Source organism: Trachurus japonicus, chromosome 20 (assembly GCF_045865225.1).
Source record: "Trachurus japonicus isolate A0001 chromosome 20, Traja_1.0".
NCBI lineage: Eukaryota > Metazoa > Chordata > Actinopteri > Carangiformes > Carangidae > Trachurus > Trachurus japonicus.
Window position 1 is genome coordinate 8,212,118 of NC_140926.1, and position 20,395 is coordinate 8,232,512.

The window sequence follows — 20,395 nt, forward strand, 5'->3', positions numbered from 1 at the left end:
TTGAGCCAAAACCCACAATTGGATGAGGCGCTGCACTGCCTGAAATGATACATACTGTGCTCCCTGAGACACTTTCATCCAATTATCTCTGAGGTAATTGCGAGCAATCAAAGCAATTTTTTATCATTTGCATTAGTAAATATTCACAAAACTGAAAGCAGAGTTTTTCAGCTGGTTTATAGGCTGAGTACTAGTAGATGTAAATATGTACGTACGGCAGGAGGACATGTTGTCAGAGAACAAATTGAAATCATATTTCAGTGTTGCGTCTAAACACCATTTTAAATTTTAAAATTCCAGTATGAGTCCACAAACTAAAAATCAGAAGTCTAGCACTCAATGACGAAATAAAGATTTTCTGTGTTTTTCTTTGGCAATGATAAAGGCTCATTTACATTCATGAATGCTAATAAGAGCTGTGATTCGTTGCTCTTTGCACAGGGCCAGCACATTACTGTTTGGCTTTTATTTCTAATCATACTTAATGAATCTGCAAAGCAGATAAGTCTATTTACTCTCTACCCAAGAGTATGAAGTAAATATCATTAAAATGCTGCAGAGAAAATTATTTACTCACTGAATATAACTACAGCTTTAACTGCACCCAACCTTCTGGGGGGCCACTACATCATAAAATAAATGTAAACAAGAGATATTCAGGCTTATTCATTCACCGACAAATTATCTATTATTTAAGGTCATTAGATTATATTATGTCTTTGTGATGTGCCCCTCAAGTGAACCATAGTTATGACATTATATATGCTTTTCCATGTACAATAGGATAACAGCTACTTACAGGCTGACCACCCTCTCCATCTTCTCCCTTCTCTCCTGGTTCCCCATCAGTGCCCTGTAACAGAGGGATGGACAGGTTAGATTACAGCAGACTGACATTGGGATGCTACACTGTAACTTATTTAATGGGTTTAGCATGATTCACAATACAAAGACCTACATGGTTAACTATAAATGGGCTTACTTACAGCAACACCTGGCTCTCCAGGAGGACCAGGATCTCCAGGGAATCCGACAGGACCCTTAAAGAGAAAGAAATGAGATGCATCAGTGTCGCAAAAAAAAAAAGAGAGAGACGTGAGTTGCTGCTGCTGCTGCTGCTGGATCAGAGGCATTAAGGCATGGTTAGTAATGCAGAGAGTGATTTAGCCGTGGTGTACCTGGTTACAACCACTGAGGGCAATTTGATAGCCTTAATGATGATGATGCAAATCCGTGAGGAAAGGCCTCACTGCATCCCATTACCATGCAGGCATAAAATATAATCTCCTGCAATAAAAAGGCTTTTTAGCTCTTAAATATGTTCGAGGATGAGACTGCCTCCAGGGCGGGGTGGTGGTGGTGGTGGAAGTGGGTGCAGTTTCCTTTAAAGCCGTATGTTTGAGGCTGTGTGAAATACTTTGCAGGTTTAGAGAAGTATGTGGCAGACTTACGGGGTTACCCTTTGGACCGTCATCTCCGGGGGGTCCTTTGGCACCAGCGGGTCCGGCAGCTCCTGGGGGGCCAGCCTCTCCTTTCTCTCCTCTTTCACCTTTAGGTCCCTAAAGTGGCAAAGAGATAGTGGAGGATGCATTCATTACGTGTCAAACTGATTGTGAGTCTGAGGGAAACAACAACCGTGTCTCCACGGGGCCGAGACAAACAGACAGCTTCGGCTCAAATGTGAAACATTTCGAGAATCTATAAAATTTCAATTTCCCCCCTAAAACCATTCTCCCTTATGAGAATAAATATGCTGGACATGATTTTCATATCTGCCTTTAATCTCCTTCACCATCTGTCATTGCCAGAAACTTTTAAAAAGCCCAGCTCCTGTAGCTGCTCTGTTTGTGCAGATGTAACGTTGCACTCTTCCTGTTTTGTAATGATGAAGCACTTTTCTTTGTGGCGGTGTGAGGGAGTCCAGCACATTCTCTGAATTGAGATTTTTTGGAGTGAAATCTGCTGATTATTTTAAAAACAGGTTGGGCTGTATGTTCCTGTTTGCTGCTCCTGGGCAGCGAAGCCACCACTCGCTCACACAAACTCGAGCTGTAGTTTCATCTGCTGCGTCGATTTAAAGCAACAATAAAATGTAATCACTTCTTTTTCACTCTGATGATCATGATGCTTCTACACTCTCTCTGTGGTCTGTAACGTTCACATCCTAATAGTGTTTAACCATCTATTCTATGAGGTGAACTGCCTCATTTTTGTTTATCTATATCATCTCTATTGACTACTAATATATTTTAAAAAAACCTAAATCTGAATTCAGTTAACTTCAATCAGTGCATTTTCCCTTAATACTATTTGTTGTATTTTGTTGTATTCTATTTTATTATTTTATTAGTTATTATTGTTCTAATGCCATCAATACTAATTGTAGCAGCTTGGTGTAAAAACAAAGACATTAGATGGGGCCTGTGCTTACAGATCTAAGTTGCACACACTTTAGAAATACCACCAGCAGTTTAATGGGGGACTAGCAGGGGGCATTATGAATGCTTGTAATCACACTTCTCTGCCACTCCCACTGGAAATGAGCCAAATTTCAATCTACTGTTGTACCTCGATAATGATAAATGAGACAGCTGCACTAATAGAGCCATCAATAACTGGTGTTTAGGAAACATAAGGGGAGAAAAAAAAAAGAAAAGCTAATCAAATTGTCATAAATCTCTGGCAATAACGAATGCAATCATATGGATATGGTAAATTAGCAGGCAATCCTGTTAATTAACTCTAAACACTAATAATATAATCACAACAGTTTAAATATACGGCTCTGCTGCTGCCTCATTGGAGCTACCAAAACAGACGGATCACAGCTACATAAGAGCTGCACTCAGCAGCGAGGGTGTTTGATGTTCTGATGCCAACTTAGTTCATGGTGACTGCATCATTGTTCTTAAGGACAAACGCACCAGGCAATATCCTCCTGGTAATTATGTCTTAAGTGTCGGGAAAGAGACAGTTTGGCAGGCCATGAGGACATGGAGTGCAGAGCAGAGGAGCCATGCTGAGATGAACTACCAGCTTCAATGTGAGGAGCAATTACTTTCACTGTGATGAATACACAGAGTCACTCTTTAAAAAAGCTTCTCATTAACTTGGATTTTTGTTCTATATTTGCCTCGAGCTATCCATTAAGCAACTGTTTTCCTGGAGTATAACCTATAAACATGTGTTACTGATGTTGCTGATACTGCAAGTTACTTTGTAAATGCCCCCAAATATTCACACGAAAGCTGTGTGGACTTTTTTTTATTTAATTTTTGTTATTTTATCCAAACCTGAAGACATAGATACAGATAAAACAAAAACAGAGCTCACTTACCCCAGTGCCAGGCTCTCCAGAGGGTCCTGGGTTTCCGGCCTCACCTTGTTCACCCTGTGTTTAAATAAATAAATGTGAGGTCAATGTGTGGACATCTTACAAAGTCAGGAGCGTTAGTAGTTGATACTTCATGATGTTATTAATATCAACAGAAGCCAGATATTTCACTCAACTGAGTCTATAACTGTAATTGATTACAGGGGTGTTTAAAGTTACTGTGTTTCAAGTGCCCTCTCCAAGTGTTCAAAGCTCCTTTTGTGTCATATTCCTGAGTCATTTAAACAGCCGTGGCACAGCATTAAGTATTTATAGTGCAGCAGTACCGAATGGCAGTAAAACGGACAAATCTTGTTGTAAAACAGACATTAATGATGTCAAAAGCACTAACTCAGACAAAAAGCCTGGGAACAGACTGCTGCTGCTGCTGCTGCTGCTTCTGCTGCTGACGGTAACAAAGGTGATGTGCTCGCAGCAGGTGGGGCCGGCAGTATTTCCGAGCCAGTGCCCAACATCATGCTAGGCCTGACAGAACACCCTGGGGTGCAGTGTTGTGCAATGGTGCTTACCTTCTCACCCACAGACCCCATGGGGCCCACACCACCTGGAGGACCTTGTGGACCCTGCAGCAGGAAATAAAGACAGAGGTGAGTCATCTGTCAGCTTGGGGGAGGACGCACGATGATGTCCAGGGGGTTTTCATTGTGTGATGCAAGATGTAGGTATCATTATGTCCCACTGTGACATGCAGCAGATTTCTTTTAACAAATGCAGTGTGTGTAATTTTTGTGTGGACACGTACATCAGCTCCACTTGGACCCTGAGGACCTCGGGGGCCGGGGGGACCAGGAGGGCCCTATAGGAAACACAGACACAACATTGTTAAGAAGTGAATGACATTATTATTATTATGAGACGACTTACACGAAGCAGACGTGTTTCTTACCATGGGGCCAACATCACCGTTCTCTCCTTTTTCACCAGGGGGTCCGGGAAGCCCCTGAGGACAAGAAAAATGAATAAACAGTTATCTTATCAGGAAAGAAAATAATTATGTTACAAGCACAAGGTGCCGCTGCATGAATAAGCAACAGTGTTCTTAATGATTTCAATCTACTAACTGCACTAACAACAGCTGTTCCTGCTCGAGATTTAATTTGAGATTTGATTTGACTGCTGGAATATATTATAATGCTGCATGGAAATAATATCAGATACAGTATATCTGTGGGCTCCTGGATCTGTGTTTTAACTGCAGCCTGGTCCTGTCTATGAAATGTTTTAAGTAAGAGTGTGCAGAGAGAGGTCAACAACAAGCCGAAGACAGAGACCTTCAAAAACTCTTGAGTGGATGAGCAGAGCAGCGCGATCGTACTTTCCCATTAAGTTCATCTTATATTGCAGTTGAGTTGAGTTGCATTGAAGGTTTAATTCAGCTTTAGCAATAGGTCCTTCAGGTGAGGAGCTCTGTGCTGTACAGTATCAAATATCTCCACATCTCTACAACAGGAGGTTTAATCATCCGTATAACTACTCAGACGAAAGGGGGGATGATTTTATTCTGCACGCTCTCCTTTCTGTTTTCCCGTTTGCAGCCTGTGACTCGTTCATCTTCACTCCAGAGTGCAGACGCACTGAAGATCCTGCTCACTGATGCAGGTTAAATGTGCGATGTGGTCAAGACCTCATACGTGTGTTCGATCCCTGACATTTCTAGCGGTAATTGCTGTGATTAAATTGCTGTAGCCTGCCTTGCCCCCTCTCTCTCTCCATGTGTGTGTGTTGTTGGGTCAGAAGAAGTTTGTCATCGGTATAAAGTGTAAAGTTGTGAGTGAGGAGATCAAAGCATGCTTTCCTCTGCATGTGCTTACTCTAACTTCAAATACGCACAACACCAAGGAAAAAAAAAACATCTGCTGACTTTGTAAATGTGTGTTGCCCTACATATGTACCCATGCCCCTGTTTGTAGGTGCAAAGAAGTGTGTGCAGCTTCATGCTGATTCCTCCCGTGCTGCGAAATCTCATCTGCGTAAAGGTCGCCTCTAGTCTGACATCGTTAGCCGCGCTACTAATTATGCAGCGTGGTAAATGTGCTCGATGAGGAACTGACTATCAAAGCCGGTCCGTCCGCACAATTAATGGGATCGCGATGGGAAGTGAATTACTTCCAATTAAAAGTTCATTGAATACAATCCTGCAGAGATAGGAATGAGCTGCAGTGGTCTATATAATTTCATCAAGGCAATGACCCCAATCTCTGCGGTGAACTCTTAACATGTTTACCTTCAGAAGTTGATTACTGATAAAATAAATGATCAGTAACAAACAGGGCCGGTGCTGCAGGGAAGCTCCTACCGTGTTGGATTATCATTACAGTGCTACCAAACATCATTACGCTCAGCTATAGTGTGTGGGTTCACAATTTCAGTCTAGTCTAAACTATTTGTTGGATGGGCAGAGTCAACTTTAACACACACAAATGAACAACTTTAAAACCCTGCAAATCTTTTCCTAAAGCATTAAACACTCTGATGAGCCTTGCCGGTCCGTGTGAACTCCATGCGAGGCGTGAGACAGCGCAGACATCTTGATGAGAAAGAGCCTTAACCCAAAAGGTGATGGAGGAGGAAGGATGTAGCCGACAAATAGAGTTGAGAGGTGTAATCATTGCAGGTCAGAGCCGGGCCACCACATAACATAGATTCGATTAAAGAGGTGTTTACAGCACAGATAGCGGAGCGAGTGTGAGTTTGTGTGCCTTTGATTTCTTTTATACTGTGGCATGTGAAGGATGAATATATATCAATGACTGACTGGAGCTTTCTGAATGACTCTGAGGATAAATAATAAAAAGGATGAATTTCTAACTTTGAATTAAACTCACTGTATTTTTTCCTCCTCATCCTTGTACATGATAAGTGAGCTCTGTCTTCTTAGTGGCAACAGGTGATTTCTATGTCATATCGGAGAGGAGGCAGCAGACGCACGGCCCTGAGAACCCAGCCACCCGTAGCACAGACCAGACACTTGACAACAGGATGGAGCAGAATATGAAACTCAATATAAAGCATATATAATGAAGCGATGCCCTGGATACAGGATTTGACTGTTTCTAGTCTGAGGTGTCAATCTCACCAGCTCCATGTGACTCAACAGGAAATGTCTTTTTCATTATTATAAAGCCTGTCGCTCATAGAGAGCTGGATGTTTCGGCACCTCAGTGATGAGTTTCATCATCCCATGTGACCTCTATAAGACCAGAGAAGAAGAAATGCTATCACCTGATAAGTGACACAATACGGCTGCAGAACAGTGGGTGAAACAAACCTGAGAAAGTTCACGGAGCTTCGACACACCAGAAAATACAAAGGTGATGGTGCCTCACCGCCACCTGTGTGTTGCTCTATACACAAAATAGCCGTGATAATCTTTCTGATGCACGTCATATGCCACTGATTTGTGTTGGGAATAAATACGGATGAAACCGGTGTAGACAAAAATGATGTTAAATTGGCTCATTTCCCTCTAGACCAGAAAATGAAATATAAATTATTTAATCTCACTGCTCCCTATTTCATCGAACTGACATTTGTCTTGTATGGAAAGTCGTGAGAACTGAATATAAAACTACAGTAAATGTGTTGTGAAGACAGGAGAACAGCCTCTATATAATGGCTCTAACCATTTTGTGTATTCATAGCTGCTACAAACAGGAACACTAGATTACTGTAGGATATTGTGCGTTGCATGTATTATTGTACAGTATGTAACCGGGTACTCACCTGCAGACCGATGGGACCAGGAGGTCCAGGAAAACCTCTGGATCCTTCATCTCCCTTCTGTCCGAACATACCCTGTTGACCTCTGGGACCAGGCTCTCCATCGCCTCCCTGAGAAACAACACGTCCACATTTTCACACATTGTGAAATTCTAGATGTAGTTTCACCATGGACTAGAAATAGTTGGAAAAATGCTGTTGCATAATGCCATAAACTCACATACATATAGTGTGAGTGTATAATTCTTACTGATAAAATTATAAAATAGATTCCAAGCTTTTCAATGTGACGATTTTCTGCATCTAGTATCTGATGCTGTGAGGCTTTATCTGGAGAAATGCTCCGACTCATAGAAAATAAAGTGCCGCAGATTAGGACTCTCAGTTATCTGCAGTGTCTCCTGTTCAGAAACACTATGGACTTTATCTAGGATGCACGTCAGCTCCTGTCTCTTTGTCTGGATTGTCTATACTATAGACAAACACAGGTTCACGGTCCATTACAGGCAGGACAGGTGAGCGGTACTTACAGCAGGACCTGGGGCACCGATGGGACCTTGGAGACCAGCTGGGCCGGGAGGACCCTGACAAACAACAAGACAAAAAGTTGCATTGATTAATCACTTTATGACATGAAAGCAAAACACAGAAGATGACAGGGCTTAAGAGTAAATGTTTTAACATCGGCAGCTCCTTAATTAGTGTTTCCTGTAACGCACCTGTTCTCCCTTGTCAGCTTTGCTTCCCTTCTGACCGGGCTCTCCAACCTCTCCCTGGGAAAGACAAACACACACAGTCAATCATCTCAGTTCAACTTTGTAATCTCACACATAACCACTGTACAAATCTGTACAATTTATGGAGATGTAAGTTTGTTATTGTCTTGTTATTTTCACAGCAGAGCTCAGCGGTGACATGTGTTTGGCAGCTGATAGAAACCTTCAGGGACGTCATGATTGTCAGAGATGAAATGAGCAACAGAATTTCACTTTCACATCTCCCCTAATTGTAGTTGCTGGCACGTTTGGTTATGAAGACGGATGGGCAACCATTGGTTCAAGAGAGAGACATATTTTCATGCAGATGGCCCGAGTGAGAGCATGGGGATGTGGACTGATTGGCAAAGTGGTTCAGTCCCAAAACATATTCTCGGTCTAGAATGGAGAAGGAGCTGTAACTGGGCCAACAGGATGGGGGAGGGGGTGGTCGGTGGTGAGTGCAGCTGACTGACCTTGTCACCATCCTCTCCAGGTGGACCCTGAGGTCCAGCAGGCCCGGGCAGACCGACAGGACCCTGGACTCCGTCACGACCAGCTGGACCTTGAGGTCCTTTCTCGCCCTAGAGGAACAACAACATTTGCTGAAATGTTATTTGGTAGAAAAAAACATCAGCAGGTGAAGGTCAGAGGAAAAAAAACTGAGAAGATAAATTACATGGGAATGGAACAAACACTTACAGGTGCTCCTTTCTCTCCAGCTGGACCTGGGGGACCCTGAGGGCCAGGTCTACCGGACAGACCGATTGGACCAGCTGGGCCAGCAGGACCTCTCTCACCAGGAGAACCCTTTGTGGAAAAGAGAGACATGATGAGTTCTGCTCATTGTGGAGTAGACACTTATCTCACAGTATATCCCACATATGCTGAAAAACAGCCATTAGGACTTGTACAAAGCAGGATGCAGCCGAGCTCTGCTGCTAATGGATCCACACACCGACATGGAGAAACAGTTTCCAGAGGAAAACGCAGGAGCAGCACAAGCTAACAGGTGTTTTCAGGTTCTAATAAAGCGCCGCTGCTCCTTGAAAGCAGCTCGCATTATCTGCTGTCAGCGAGCTGATGTCTTGGTGGCTCTCTGAGCTCGGAGCAGCTCACTTCCTGCTGCTGAAAATGCATTTCTGAATGATAAAGGCTGCTGCCGCGTATCAGGAGCTCAGCATTCACCTAAATCCATAAAACATGATGGTGAATGACACTCAGCATTTTTTATCTCTGCTGCACTGAGTCAACTCTCTGTTTATCTGCATGTACTCTGCCGCTCTGTTCCCTGGAGGAGATGACCTTAACAGAAAACTGTGACTACAGAAAATACAAACTTTGACAGTTTTTTTCTTCTTCTTTGTTTGTTGTTTAATGAATTTCTGATGTAAAGGCTGTGATATATCCTCTGTCGTTTACGACGTGATTCACAAAGCTATGCTTAAAAGAGTGGGAGTTTTAATCTGCTTTGATAAATGTCGGAGGCTTTTCCACCCTGGTGAGAATGAAACCCAAGGCGGTGATACAAATCTACAAGCTACCACCTATATGTGCCTCTTTTTTATCATCCTCCTTATCTTCTCTGACACATGGAAAACAGTTAAAATTGTTAAACATAAACGCAGCCATGGAGGCGAGTGAGGCAGGCAAATTACAATTACATAATGTCTCAATAATACTTAATATGCAACAAGGTTAAAAAACAGTTAATTATTTGCAAAACGGACCTTTTTTTTTTTAATAAGGTTTGGGCGCAGGTTCACCAGACGGTTACTTACATGTGTAAAAATGTTTGGCCTTGGATAGAAAGTTATGAATGTATCAAATGTGTTCACCACAGTGGTAATTACATCGCCGCTGAGTTATTCTGAACACACTCAAGCAACACGTGTGCACTTGCATAAATGCCGAAAAGTCGATAAGTCAAGTATCTCCTGAGCTGAATGTTACATCCAGAGTAGAAAAAGAACACAAACTAAAACTTTTCCACATAATATCTGCAACTTCAATGTGTTGTTTTTCCAATTCCTGGTGATATTAGTTGACTTCACTCTTCAGTAGTTGATATATTAGGAGTTGTATTGCATCTACAGCTTATGAAACATGCATGTGGGCGTGAAGAGAACAAAACAAGCACTACAAGTAACAATTACTAACAATCTGTTGTGGTCGGAGCAGTCGGAGACGCTGAGCTAACAAATACGTTTTATGACGTTGCTCTAAACTCTCAGTGACAATCTGAGACTAATGCAGGAACACAGCGGGCATAAAGTGCTGGTTGTAACCTCTGGGAACACTGGGGGCCGTGTAGAGGCAACACTAGGATGACTAGACTCTGTGACTCACCATATGGATGCTCTCCTGCCTGTGTGGTTTGTTGTTGTTGCTGTTGTTGTTGTATGTGTGTGTGTGTGTGTGTGTGTGTTTGTTTGGGCCTGTGTGCCAGGAGGCAATGGAGCAAGCAGTCTTGATACCCAGCTACTGTAGCGCATGATCGCTTCAAAGTCAAATCGCCGTGTGCAGTGGGGAGAGATGAAATCCGGTGACGCTTAGTAAAAAAAATCATTGATGACGTGACCATGATGGCTAATGAGTTCAAGTATTACGCATGTGTTAAGTCAAAATGGTGCAGTTTAGTTAGATTCACCATCATCAGAACTGATTCCCATCGTGTTTGAGAAGACCTTGGCTCGGCTTTCTATACATCTACACTCTTAAATGTCCTTGAGCAAGGCACTTAACCTGGCTGCTACAGTGGGATACACACTAGACATCTGAAGAATATGTGAGTAAGTATGAATTCATGAATTGGTAATACTACCCAGCTTTCCTTTCCTTAGGCTATAAAGGTTAAATGAAATAAATAAAGGTAACTTTCTTGCTGAAGTTAGATTTACCACCAGTCATAATCCTCCCTGGTGCTGATGTCAAAAGGAAAGCAAATATAAAATACGGTAAATTTAAACCATTTTTTAAAGCTTTTCCTCTCCAGTTGGTGTAAACTAGTCTCAGTGCTTGGCTTGGTCTAAACACAGATTATGTAAAGCAATCACACAAAGCGCGTATAAAATGTTAAAATACATTGTATTTCCTGAGGGTAGATCTCAGGTAAGAGTGTACTTACAACAGGACCAGGTGGACCTTGGGGCCCCTCTCCTCCCTTCAGACCGGCTGGGCCCTGGGGGAAAGAAGAGGAAAAGAAACACATGAGAAAAAATCCTTGATGTAGCTGTAGCTTTACATTTACATCAGCCTACGTATCGGCTCTCTGCAGCCTTCCATTTCCAGAGCGCAATCATGAAATGCCAATCCAGCCAGGACTGTCGGCCTTCCTTTCCTGGTTTGTCACTCCAGCCAGACGCCACCAGAATGTGCTCTGGGCGCATTTGAACTCTGAGCACTGCTCCAAGGAAATGTCATTGTTATTGTCATTTTCATCCTTACGGACCACCAGCACGAATCAAAGACCCCATAAATACCTCTGTGACAGGTGACTGTGGAACATGTGGCATGTTTGAAAGGGATTGAATTCCTTTCATAGATGAGATACTGTACTGTATGTAGAGAGTGGTGGGATTTCTCTGCACATATGGATGCATAAGTGGTGAGTACATGTGACTGTGTGTGTGTTTGTGGATTTATACAGTATTTTCTGCCTTGTTCTGCACATGTAAGCTTGTGGATTTGTGAATTTCATTTTGCACATGCAGGAAAGTCTTGTGTTTTTCTGTATGTTTGGAAATGCACAAAATGTATGTGTGTGTGCGTGTATATGTGTGTGTCTGAGTGTGTGCAGCTCCCTTGTGGGCCACAAAAGAGCACATCACAGTATGGGTAATGAGTCTCTGCTGACTCTGGCTGTGTGCTGGAGTAAATTACAATGACAGAAAACAATCAGCAGTGCTGCTGGCCTGCAGAGTCTGTCTGACCTTCAGGAAGCAGGCAGCACAACACCACCTCTCCCTACATTATATCTATTCCCACTTGCCACGGTCTAATTGCCAATGGTTTCCACTTAATAATTTATTAAGTAAATAATGCAAACCCAGACAAATACTGGCCCCAAAAAGGCTCCCACTGACAGTCAAGTCCTTGAGTCAAACGAGGGAAAGATTTTTACAAATGGTCTCTAAACCAAGAGCTACCGACTTCTATAACAGAGGCCCTTGATGCATTGCTGCCGTTAAAACAGTGGTGTCAGTGGTGGTGGTGGAGCGATGCAAAGGCACGCCTGTTCATTTGTAAGGTGTCGCTTTGGATTTCTCCTGTGCCGGATTGATTGCTATAGTGAATTCCAAGGCTGGTGTCTCTAATGAAGTGAATAGCTCAAAATAGTTGCCGGCTCATTTGTTATGCAGCAATGTTCTGTCACTTTCTGCTAGCAAACACATGTAAAGGGAAGCGATGATGAATGGGTGCAGATGGCAGGGGAGCTCTTACCGTGGCACCTGGTAGACCTCTCTCTCCGGGGAAGCCTCGAAGGCCAGGGGGACCGTCTTTACCGGTGGATCCTTGTGGTCCAGGATCACCCTATACACACAATCACACAAGTAGTTAGTGCTGTTACATGTCACATTATGGTGCATCTCTACATCATTATAATAATTATCAATAATTATCTGCTTTTTGATTTTTTTTCCCTAACCAAGCTTTGTTTGATGAGTGATTCTCATTATAGCACATCAAACATGTCTATGGCTGTGCAAGAGGGAGAAATAAAACATTTTTATTGTTAATAATAATTCACAATATAATTAAAGTCTAGAAAACTGTGATTTAAACTTGGTGTTAAAAAATTGCAGGAAATTAAGCACCCTAAATTTACTGAGAAACTGATTCTAATTTAGTTCAGTATCGTTTCAGCCAGTCTGGAAATTAGAGGTTGAGATTTGGAAGTGTCAATCAATCATAGCCAATATACTGTCTTTGTCCATGTGTGTCTGTCTGTCTATCTGACATGATTGACTTCCAAGTAAAATGTCAACTGAGCCGAGCTGAAGGCAATGCAAGACCACCGGGTTCAATTTAAATTTAAAACCACTCTCCCAGTTCCTCAGAGAGATGGAGCAGAGCTGAGTGTCCACTCCACCATCAACCCCATGCCTCTTTCATACCAGAGTTTAAAAAAAACTCACAAATATAGTCATTGCAAGTCTGCACTGTTTTGGATCATTCTCTTGTTTCTTTTTGGTATTTGAAATTGAGTCATCCACATACTCAGGTTTATTGGTTGTGATGTGTTTGAAAATTACACTGCTCACGGGCAAAACCTTCTAAATCAGAGCTTAAGATGTGTCAAGCCCACACAAGAGATGCTCAACATCTGCTGAGCTGCGTGCATGCAGGTATGTTTTAGCATAACATACAAATCTGCACTACACAGCTTGCAGCAGAGCAACAGTGGGCTCTGAATTTAGGAGGAAATAAAACTAGACTGAAAAGCATATGACAAGCCAGTATCATATACTATACTAATGGCTTTGCACATCGAACCAGGAAGAGAAATGTGCTTGTTTTGGAGCTGACATTCATCTTAATGGGCCATTAGCTGCAATTAGTTTGAAGCATGTATGTTTTCTGTGGAATCATTAGCACTGTCACGACACAATCAATGCATAAGCCTCAGCTCTAATCAAAACCAACGCGCTGTTGCTTTCACATAATCGGCCACAATATGAAACAGAGGTGAAAGTCTTTTAACTCTGTGTTTGGGAAGAGTTTGTTTTTTGGGGTTTTTTTTACATTTTTAACAAGTGCTCCCTAATGGCTAAAAGCTCAAATGCGTTTCCACCTAACACCAAAAACATGCTGCCAGAAAAATCTGTTTTTTTTGACCAGGGAGAGCAGTGATTGCTTGTTCACATGCTCTCCAACCTTTCCTGACAGACACCTCAGAGGTTGAGCTCTTTTCTCTTTTGTGTTGCAACTACAAAAAGGAACGGCGCCAATCATTGCAGGGCACCCGTGGTCGTTTCCTGGCTCATTTTCTGCGCGACATTTCTGAAACAAGGACATTTGACAGCAGAAAAATTTACTTCTGCCTTTGTTCTCATTTCTTTTGTATTGGCAGGCCGACTTTATCTGCAAACAGGGAGCCACAGAAGAGCGGGCTTGAGAGGTATAAGAGGATTTGGGCTCTGTTGCCAAGACCTCCACAAAGTGTCCCTGGCATACTGATGCAGTGGCACGAGCAGAGTGGGAAGAAAAGTGGGGTTGTGAGTGGCAGGAGGGGGGGGGGGGTTTGAAGTTAGCCAATGGACTTGATTAAACTGTCTGCTTGTGGAGAACTGGAGGAAAATGAAAGCAGGAGAGGGGCTTGAGGGTGGGGATGGGGAGCAGGGGCAGACTGAGAGGTCCTGTGAGTCAGGTGGGTGGTTTCAAGCAGCCCATACTTCTACACAATGACTGCTGTCTGCTCCTAATGGGCACTCAATTTGTAGGCAGTGAGGGGCCGGGGAGGGAATGTGGGCAGACGCTCCCCAAATCTCAGCTACTGTATCTTCAGCAGTCACTCACTGGAGCTCTGTGCAGCTCCAGAGAGTGATGGTGAGATGCAGGAGGATGTATTGCTCCAGACTGCTTCCTGCTTCCTAACAGTGTTGCTCAAGCAGTCTATTGAGCTTTGCATGCCCTCAAGAAATATACACCTGTTTGCGAATGCAGCCGGCTCAATCGGCAAAATCAAATTGTGTACTATAATTGCAGCTGCATAAGTTCAATTTGCAGCCCACTTTTATATTGTTGATGTCTCCATCAACCGCCCTGGCTTCCTCTCGTCTGTGCAACTGACACAAATCTATTACAGTGTATGAGAAAGGGGAGCAGAAGGGCATTTCTGCTATGTTGTGGTGCTATAGAAAACAAATGAGCATTCTCATTCTATCGGCTTAATACTTTTTCCACATCTAACTCCTTTCCTCCCTTCAGCAAAGTGTTCTGGACATTAGCTCCTAAAGTTTTATGAAATTAGTTTAGGTGCACATTATAAAGTAAACTTTTCTTCTTCTTTTTGACATACCTTCGCTCCCTCTTTGCCAGCAGCACCTGGAAGACCCTGCTCTCCGGGTGGACCTGGGGGTCCAGGGTGGCCTCTCTCACCAACGGGACCGGTCTCGCCAGTTGGTCCCTAAGGTGTTGTGACACAGATTGATGTCATTTAATACATCAAATCATCCCACATCAAGTTTTCATATGAAATATATATTATTACATGTATTTACGAATACATTTACATTTGAATTCATTATTTAATAAAACATTATGTTACCTGGGGGCCGACAACACCTCCTGGGCCTGGTGGGCCAGTTTTTCCTTGGAAACCCTGAGAAAAGATAAAGTCTTATTTACATGGTTTGTAAAGAGAAGAGAGACATGCAGCTTATCTACTAAAACCCAAGTAAATAAACCACAGTGATTCATCTCAAATTCGTTTCAGCTGATAAGCAGGGGTTTCGGTTTCAGTTTGTGTATTTCCTTGATGTAGGCATAAGGGGCTTTTTCAGGTTACGGCCGCAATCACGGATAGACTCTCACATTACAAGGCTGGCTCGTGAATAACTGCAGGGCAGATGCTAATTATTTTAATAAAAATGAAGACAAAGGAGACTTTACAACTCACTGAGCACGACAATAAAGATAATTAAATGTCTGTGAGTGCAATTGTTATTGGAGAATACCTGGTGGTAGCGAGATGGACACCGAGCACTTTTAACGCCTCTGAAAACAATTGCTTTGTTATAAAGAGAAATGTGTTGAACAAGTTCTGGTTATTTTTTCATTTTCTGATTATGTTCCTGTTTTTCTAACTCGTTCGAGGTGGACTGGATAAAATATTTCAATCAAATGTGAACATGACCACAACCACACATCCTGCTGAAGCAGTTACCTCAGTGCGAATCAATAAAATGTAACATTTTATGAATTTTGTCAACTTTACGTCTGAATGTTGCCATGAACTTAACGTAATAAAGAAAATAACAATGGTGAGTGATTTCAGTAGCTTAAAATATTCATAAGGAAAACCTTGATTTTATACTGAATCATTATTTTCCATACGACTAAAAAAAAATCTGCTTTTACTGAAGAATCTTTTGAAATTAGATATTAAATAACCAAAAACCAAACCACTACACTGTGTATTTATCTTATTGACCCTATACAACAGCCTGAATGTGATAATTACAATAATATTGACCATTAAAAACAGTGATCACCCTGTTAGCGTTAGTACACTATGTTCTCCAGGTGAACAGAGGACACAGTTATAGTAAAGTTGTTGTATAAATTCACATTCACAGCATGAGGTTGATTTAAATTGATTTTTATTCCCTATGGATAGACTTAAGCAGATTCAAACCGTAGCGCGGGACAGGTTCAACATCCTGAGTATCGACACCAACGCTGCGGTGCAAATCAGATGAACTTCTGTCTTCCGGGGGAAGAACAATCCAATCTTCATCGGCATGAGATTCCTTCCAAGTCTGCACTCTACAGTATATTCCCCAGATATTAACCCAGCACCATGTTCAGACTGTATGTAAATAAATAAAGACTGACCAGTATCCTTGACATGCTGTTGTTTTCACAATGTAATGGAGACATGTGTAACACTGTGCACTCATTGCGAACTTATCCTGGAAATCACCGAGTCATCATCTGTCCATCCTCCTTATTTATTAATTTTTTTAAGCTACGTTACTGCTCATCCTATTTTTTTTGTAAGTTATAATTCTTCAACCAAACCAAGTTTTTTGAATTCAGGCTGGTACATCCAGATTCATTACTGCAGGTTATTGACCTGCATATGTTGTGACTTGTGTTGATGAGACCCTCAGGCCGTTCTGTTACAACATCAGCCCTGACTCCGAGGCAACGGCTCAAATCTTTATCTGCACTTCCTCGAATACAACTCGTGCTGCTGGGGCTCGCCGCCTGTGAGCATCTTTATTGCAGTGATCAATTCTCATATTGGATGCTTGTGGAGCCTGTTCATCAGAGCATAAATCTACATCCATAAACGCCTTAATAAACACTCTGTCGTTGTTGCTTGAATAGCGGTAAAGGCAGGGAAGCACTCGTGTGTGGTGTGCTACGTTATCTACAGGAAGGAGGCAGGCAGAAAGGGAAGCTTTAATGATAGAGGCGATGATCTGTCAAGCTTTTAGTAGAATTTATTGCCCTCTGAGCCTCGTCAAACCGGGGTGCACTGATGCATACAAAGTACGAGGGAATCAAATTTTGAGAGCAGGAGATGGCAACTAGGTGCGATCAAATCAAAGTTTGCTTTATTTTTCCTTTGTGTCTCATGAGATATGGCGTCGTCGCGGCAGATTTAATGCAGGCATTTCTCATTAAGCTCATAAGAGCATCTTGTAAAAAACGAAACAAAAAAACAACCATTGTTCCGTGCTGTTGCAACAGATCTTTGTGAGGGTTATTATTTCTCAGTTACACAGCCTTGTACATGGACAATACAAGTCCAGTGTCCTTTTCATTGGATATTTGCAAAGTCACAACAAAACAAAGCTGCATCACAAAACAAGGATCCCTCAGCTCCCTGGTGTCCATCTCTCAGCCATCTGGCTTTGCTCACACAGGATGCAGTGTGTGTGTGTATGTGTGTGTGTGTGTGAATAGAGACAAGCAGATCGACTCAGACAATGTTCACAAGGGCTTTGTCTTTAGGATTGCGCTTTACGAGACATGTCTGCCCCTTTGGCATCCCGCTGAGATGTTGTATCACTGACTGTAATCCCCCGCATACAAGAGCAATAGTGATAAGAAGTGGAGGAGAACGAGGCGGGGTGAGGAGTGTGTGTGTGTGTGTGTGTGTGTGTGTGTGTGTGTGTGTGTGTGTGTGTGTGTGTGTGTGTGTGTGTGTGTGTGTGTGTAGGGAGGGGAGGGGTGTTCGGCTGTAGCGGAGCTTATTGACTGCGTCCTGCAATCGAGAGGCAATTTGAAGAATGAGAGCTAGAGAGACCTTAACACGCCAAAACTAATTCCTGCAGGATTAAAACAAGACGATGTGGGATTAAACTGAGCAAGTTTTAATGATGTTTTTCATACTGTCCTGGCAATCCATGTTAATGTTCATGTTTTGCACGAGCCTTTGAGGCTACTGGGGATTCAGCACATTTCCGCGGTAACGATTAACAACAGTGGAGGTGTTACGCTCCTACATTTGCACACCCTGTGGAAATGTGACCAGTTCAAGTGTGAAACGATGAAGTCCCACCGAGTTCCCGACTCATTGTCGAGGTCTAGCGGCGTGAAGTTGGAGGCAGAGGCCGACCAAAGCCACGCAGCCGACCGGTATAGCTCAAACATGACATTGCATTTTTTTCAGGACTCACCGTTTCTCCGCGCTGGCCAGGGTGTCCGGGCAGCCCATCCTTTCCAGCTGGTCCCTGTTGAGTAGAAATTAAAATACACCATGACTTTACAGTAGCACCTCAGTACATTTATCACAATCACCTTCATACCTGGAGTGAATAATGATACTAGGAAATTGGTCCTATTGTTAGAATAACACTCTCAACAATGAGCTTTTATTATCGTTCTGTTCATACACTCCATTGGCACAATATACAGTAGAGTGGAAACTTAATTGTGGATCCACTACGAGGACTCTAGATGATAAAATAACAGGTTCTGTTTTCTTGTTTTGTTCTCACCGGCTGAGGGCTTAGAGCCAACGATGAATCTAACCTGAATCAATAGGTGGAAATTACCACTTGTCTCTTGCCTGGGCTGGAGAGTGAAAGAATGGGTTCTGCCTCAATAACAGTTAGACTAATGATCCCTGCACAGAATTAGAGATACTGCTATATATTACTGCCCCCGATGAACTCCTCAGACTGAATCAATTGTGACTTGGGATGTTTGCAAACTATGCTAATTTGCGGTTGCGACACTGGGAATACACTGCTGTAGTGGTTTTAGTAGTGGAGACAGAGGAGCACTTACAGGGGGTCCCTTTGGTCCGGGGAAGCCAACAGGTCCCTGAGGTCCTTGAGGTCCCTGAAATCAACACACACACACATACACATATAGTCAGATGATGGGTGGTGTGTAAAATGTAAAATTATGAGTTGGTATGTTTCAGTGTTTCAACAAGAAACCAAAACAAAACAGAAAATGAACAAGCTTTGAAGGCAAAGAGACGTCATGTGAATGTTTTTGAATGTTTCCAGTGTAGTTTGAGAAAACAAATTAAGTTCAGTGTTAAATAAAAAATAATTGAAAAAAGAAAGAAAAATCCAAAATGACTGTGTTCAAGTGAGCTGCTGCTGATTAGCTCACCGAGCCTGAACCCTGATGAGACCTCCTAGTAACACAAAGTCATTAAAGTGAGCAGCTGTGGAGTGGCAGGAAAAGAGATTTTGTTCCCCAGCCACTTTACTGCCAGAGAGAGTCCAACCAGGCTTAATCTTAAAGTGCTATCTAATGCCCGACTAGTGGTAGTTTTTAAAAAGGGAACATTTCAGGCTTCAAAAACTTAAAAAGATCCAAAGAAGTGAATAAACTGCCTGGTAAAATAAAGTTCCTGTCCAATCTCCAGGTCAATATCACCGGGCAAAGGGCTGTAATAATTTAACATTTAATAAAAAACCAGCCTGTGGGGAACAGCTTCATGTACTTCCCTAGTGCTTCACATTTAAATGACCCCGAATAATTACATTATATGCAAGTATATTTCTCTACTGTACAAAATCAAATGTGTTACTCCCCTAATACGGCCGGCAGTGAATTCTCAGGCAGCCAACTGTACATTATGCTTGACAAGTATCTAATTATATATTTGACTGCATAAACTGTACATATACAGTATGTTCTATACTGGTCTATATTTAATGATAGGCTGAGGCCAGCAGAAGCACAGAACACAAGTCAAATGAAGAGGGAGGCAGGAACTGCATCAGCAAATAATGAATAAAAAATCAGACCCAAAAGTCTGGAACGGGAGGAAAAAGAGGTCATCCTGAAACTGACGCAACATATATTCAGAGTTGTGTGTTGACGTTTGGCACAGTCAAATACCGAGTGTTTTTGAAGACAAATTTCTTTCTTTGTAAGATAGTTACAGTATATTGTTGAGGTTTAGGAATTTAGGGGGATTATGAATATAAATGTGATGCATTGATTCAATCTTTTTTAATCAACGTAGTCTTTGAAGACTTGATTATTTAAGTTAATCACCTTCATCCATGAGATTTGAGTTTAGTTTGCCTCAACCCAAGCACTGACCTGAGAACTGCTTTGTAGATGAGCATTAGTTAGACTAGAGGACTTACACTTTGGAAACAGTAATAAATAATCCTCCTCTAATAGGGAATGATGAGTACGTTCTACACATGACTGTGCAGCCCGCAGAGGAAGTAAGAGATGCCTTAACAGTGTCTGATTCCACTACTTCATTCTTGTTATGTGTCTTTCTCTAACAGAGGGGAGGATCCATTTTCTGATAGACTCCCCGCCGAGCTCAGTCAGAGCTGTAATAAAATCCATTTCTCCTTGTGTGGCG

General features: G+C 42.4%; 1 protein-coding gene across 4 annotated transcripts in view; it reads right to left on the reverse strand.

Moving 5' to 3' along the window:
* The window catches only part of col11a1a (collagen, type XI, alpha 1a), a 75,080-nt gene that overhangs the window by 12,704 nt on the left and 41,981 nt on the right, over positions 1–20,395 (reverse strand). For all 4 annotated transcript variants that reach the window (XM_085763730.1, XM_085763728.1, XM_085763729.1 and 1 more), the window contains 18 exons: positions 18,838–18,891; positions 18,225–18,278; positions 15,140–15,193; positions 14,891–14,998; positions 12,313–12,402; positions 10,997–11,050; positions 8,572–8,679; positions 8,346–8,453; positions 7,834–7,887; positions 7,645–7,698; positions 7,118–7,225; positions 4,281–4,334; positions 4,137–4,190; positions 3,904–3,957; positions 3,338–3,391; positions 1,452–1,559; positions 987–1,040; positions 800–853 (listed from right to left, as the gene is read on the reverse strand). In XM_085763730.1, coding sequence (XP_085619856.1) covers positions 800–853; positions 987–1,040; positions 1,452–1,559; positions 3,338–3,391; positions 3,904–3,957; positions 4,137–4,190; positions 4,281–4,334; positions 7,118–7,225; positions 7,645–7,698; positions 7,834–7,887; positions 8,346–8,453; positions 8,572–8,679; positions 10,997–11,050; positions 12,313–12,402; positions 14,891–14,998; positions 15,140–15,193; positions 18,225–18,278; positions 18,838–18,891 — 1,278 coding nt within the window. The remainder of the gene's footprint in view (positions 1–799; positions 854–986; positions 1,041–1,451; positions 1,560–3,337; positions 3,392–3,903; positions 3,958–4,136; positions 4,191–4,280; positions 4,335–7,117; positions 7,226–7,644; positions 7,699–7,833; positions 7,888–8,345; positions 8,454–8,571; positions 8,680–10,996; positions 11,051–12,312; positions 12,403–14,890; positions 14,999–15,139; positions 15,194–18,224; positions 18,279–18,837; positions 18,892–20,395) is intronic.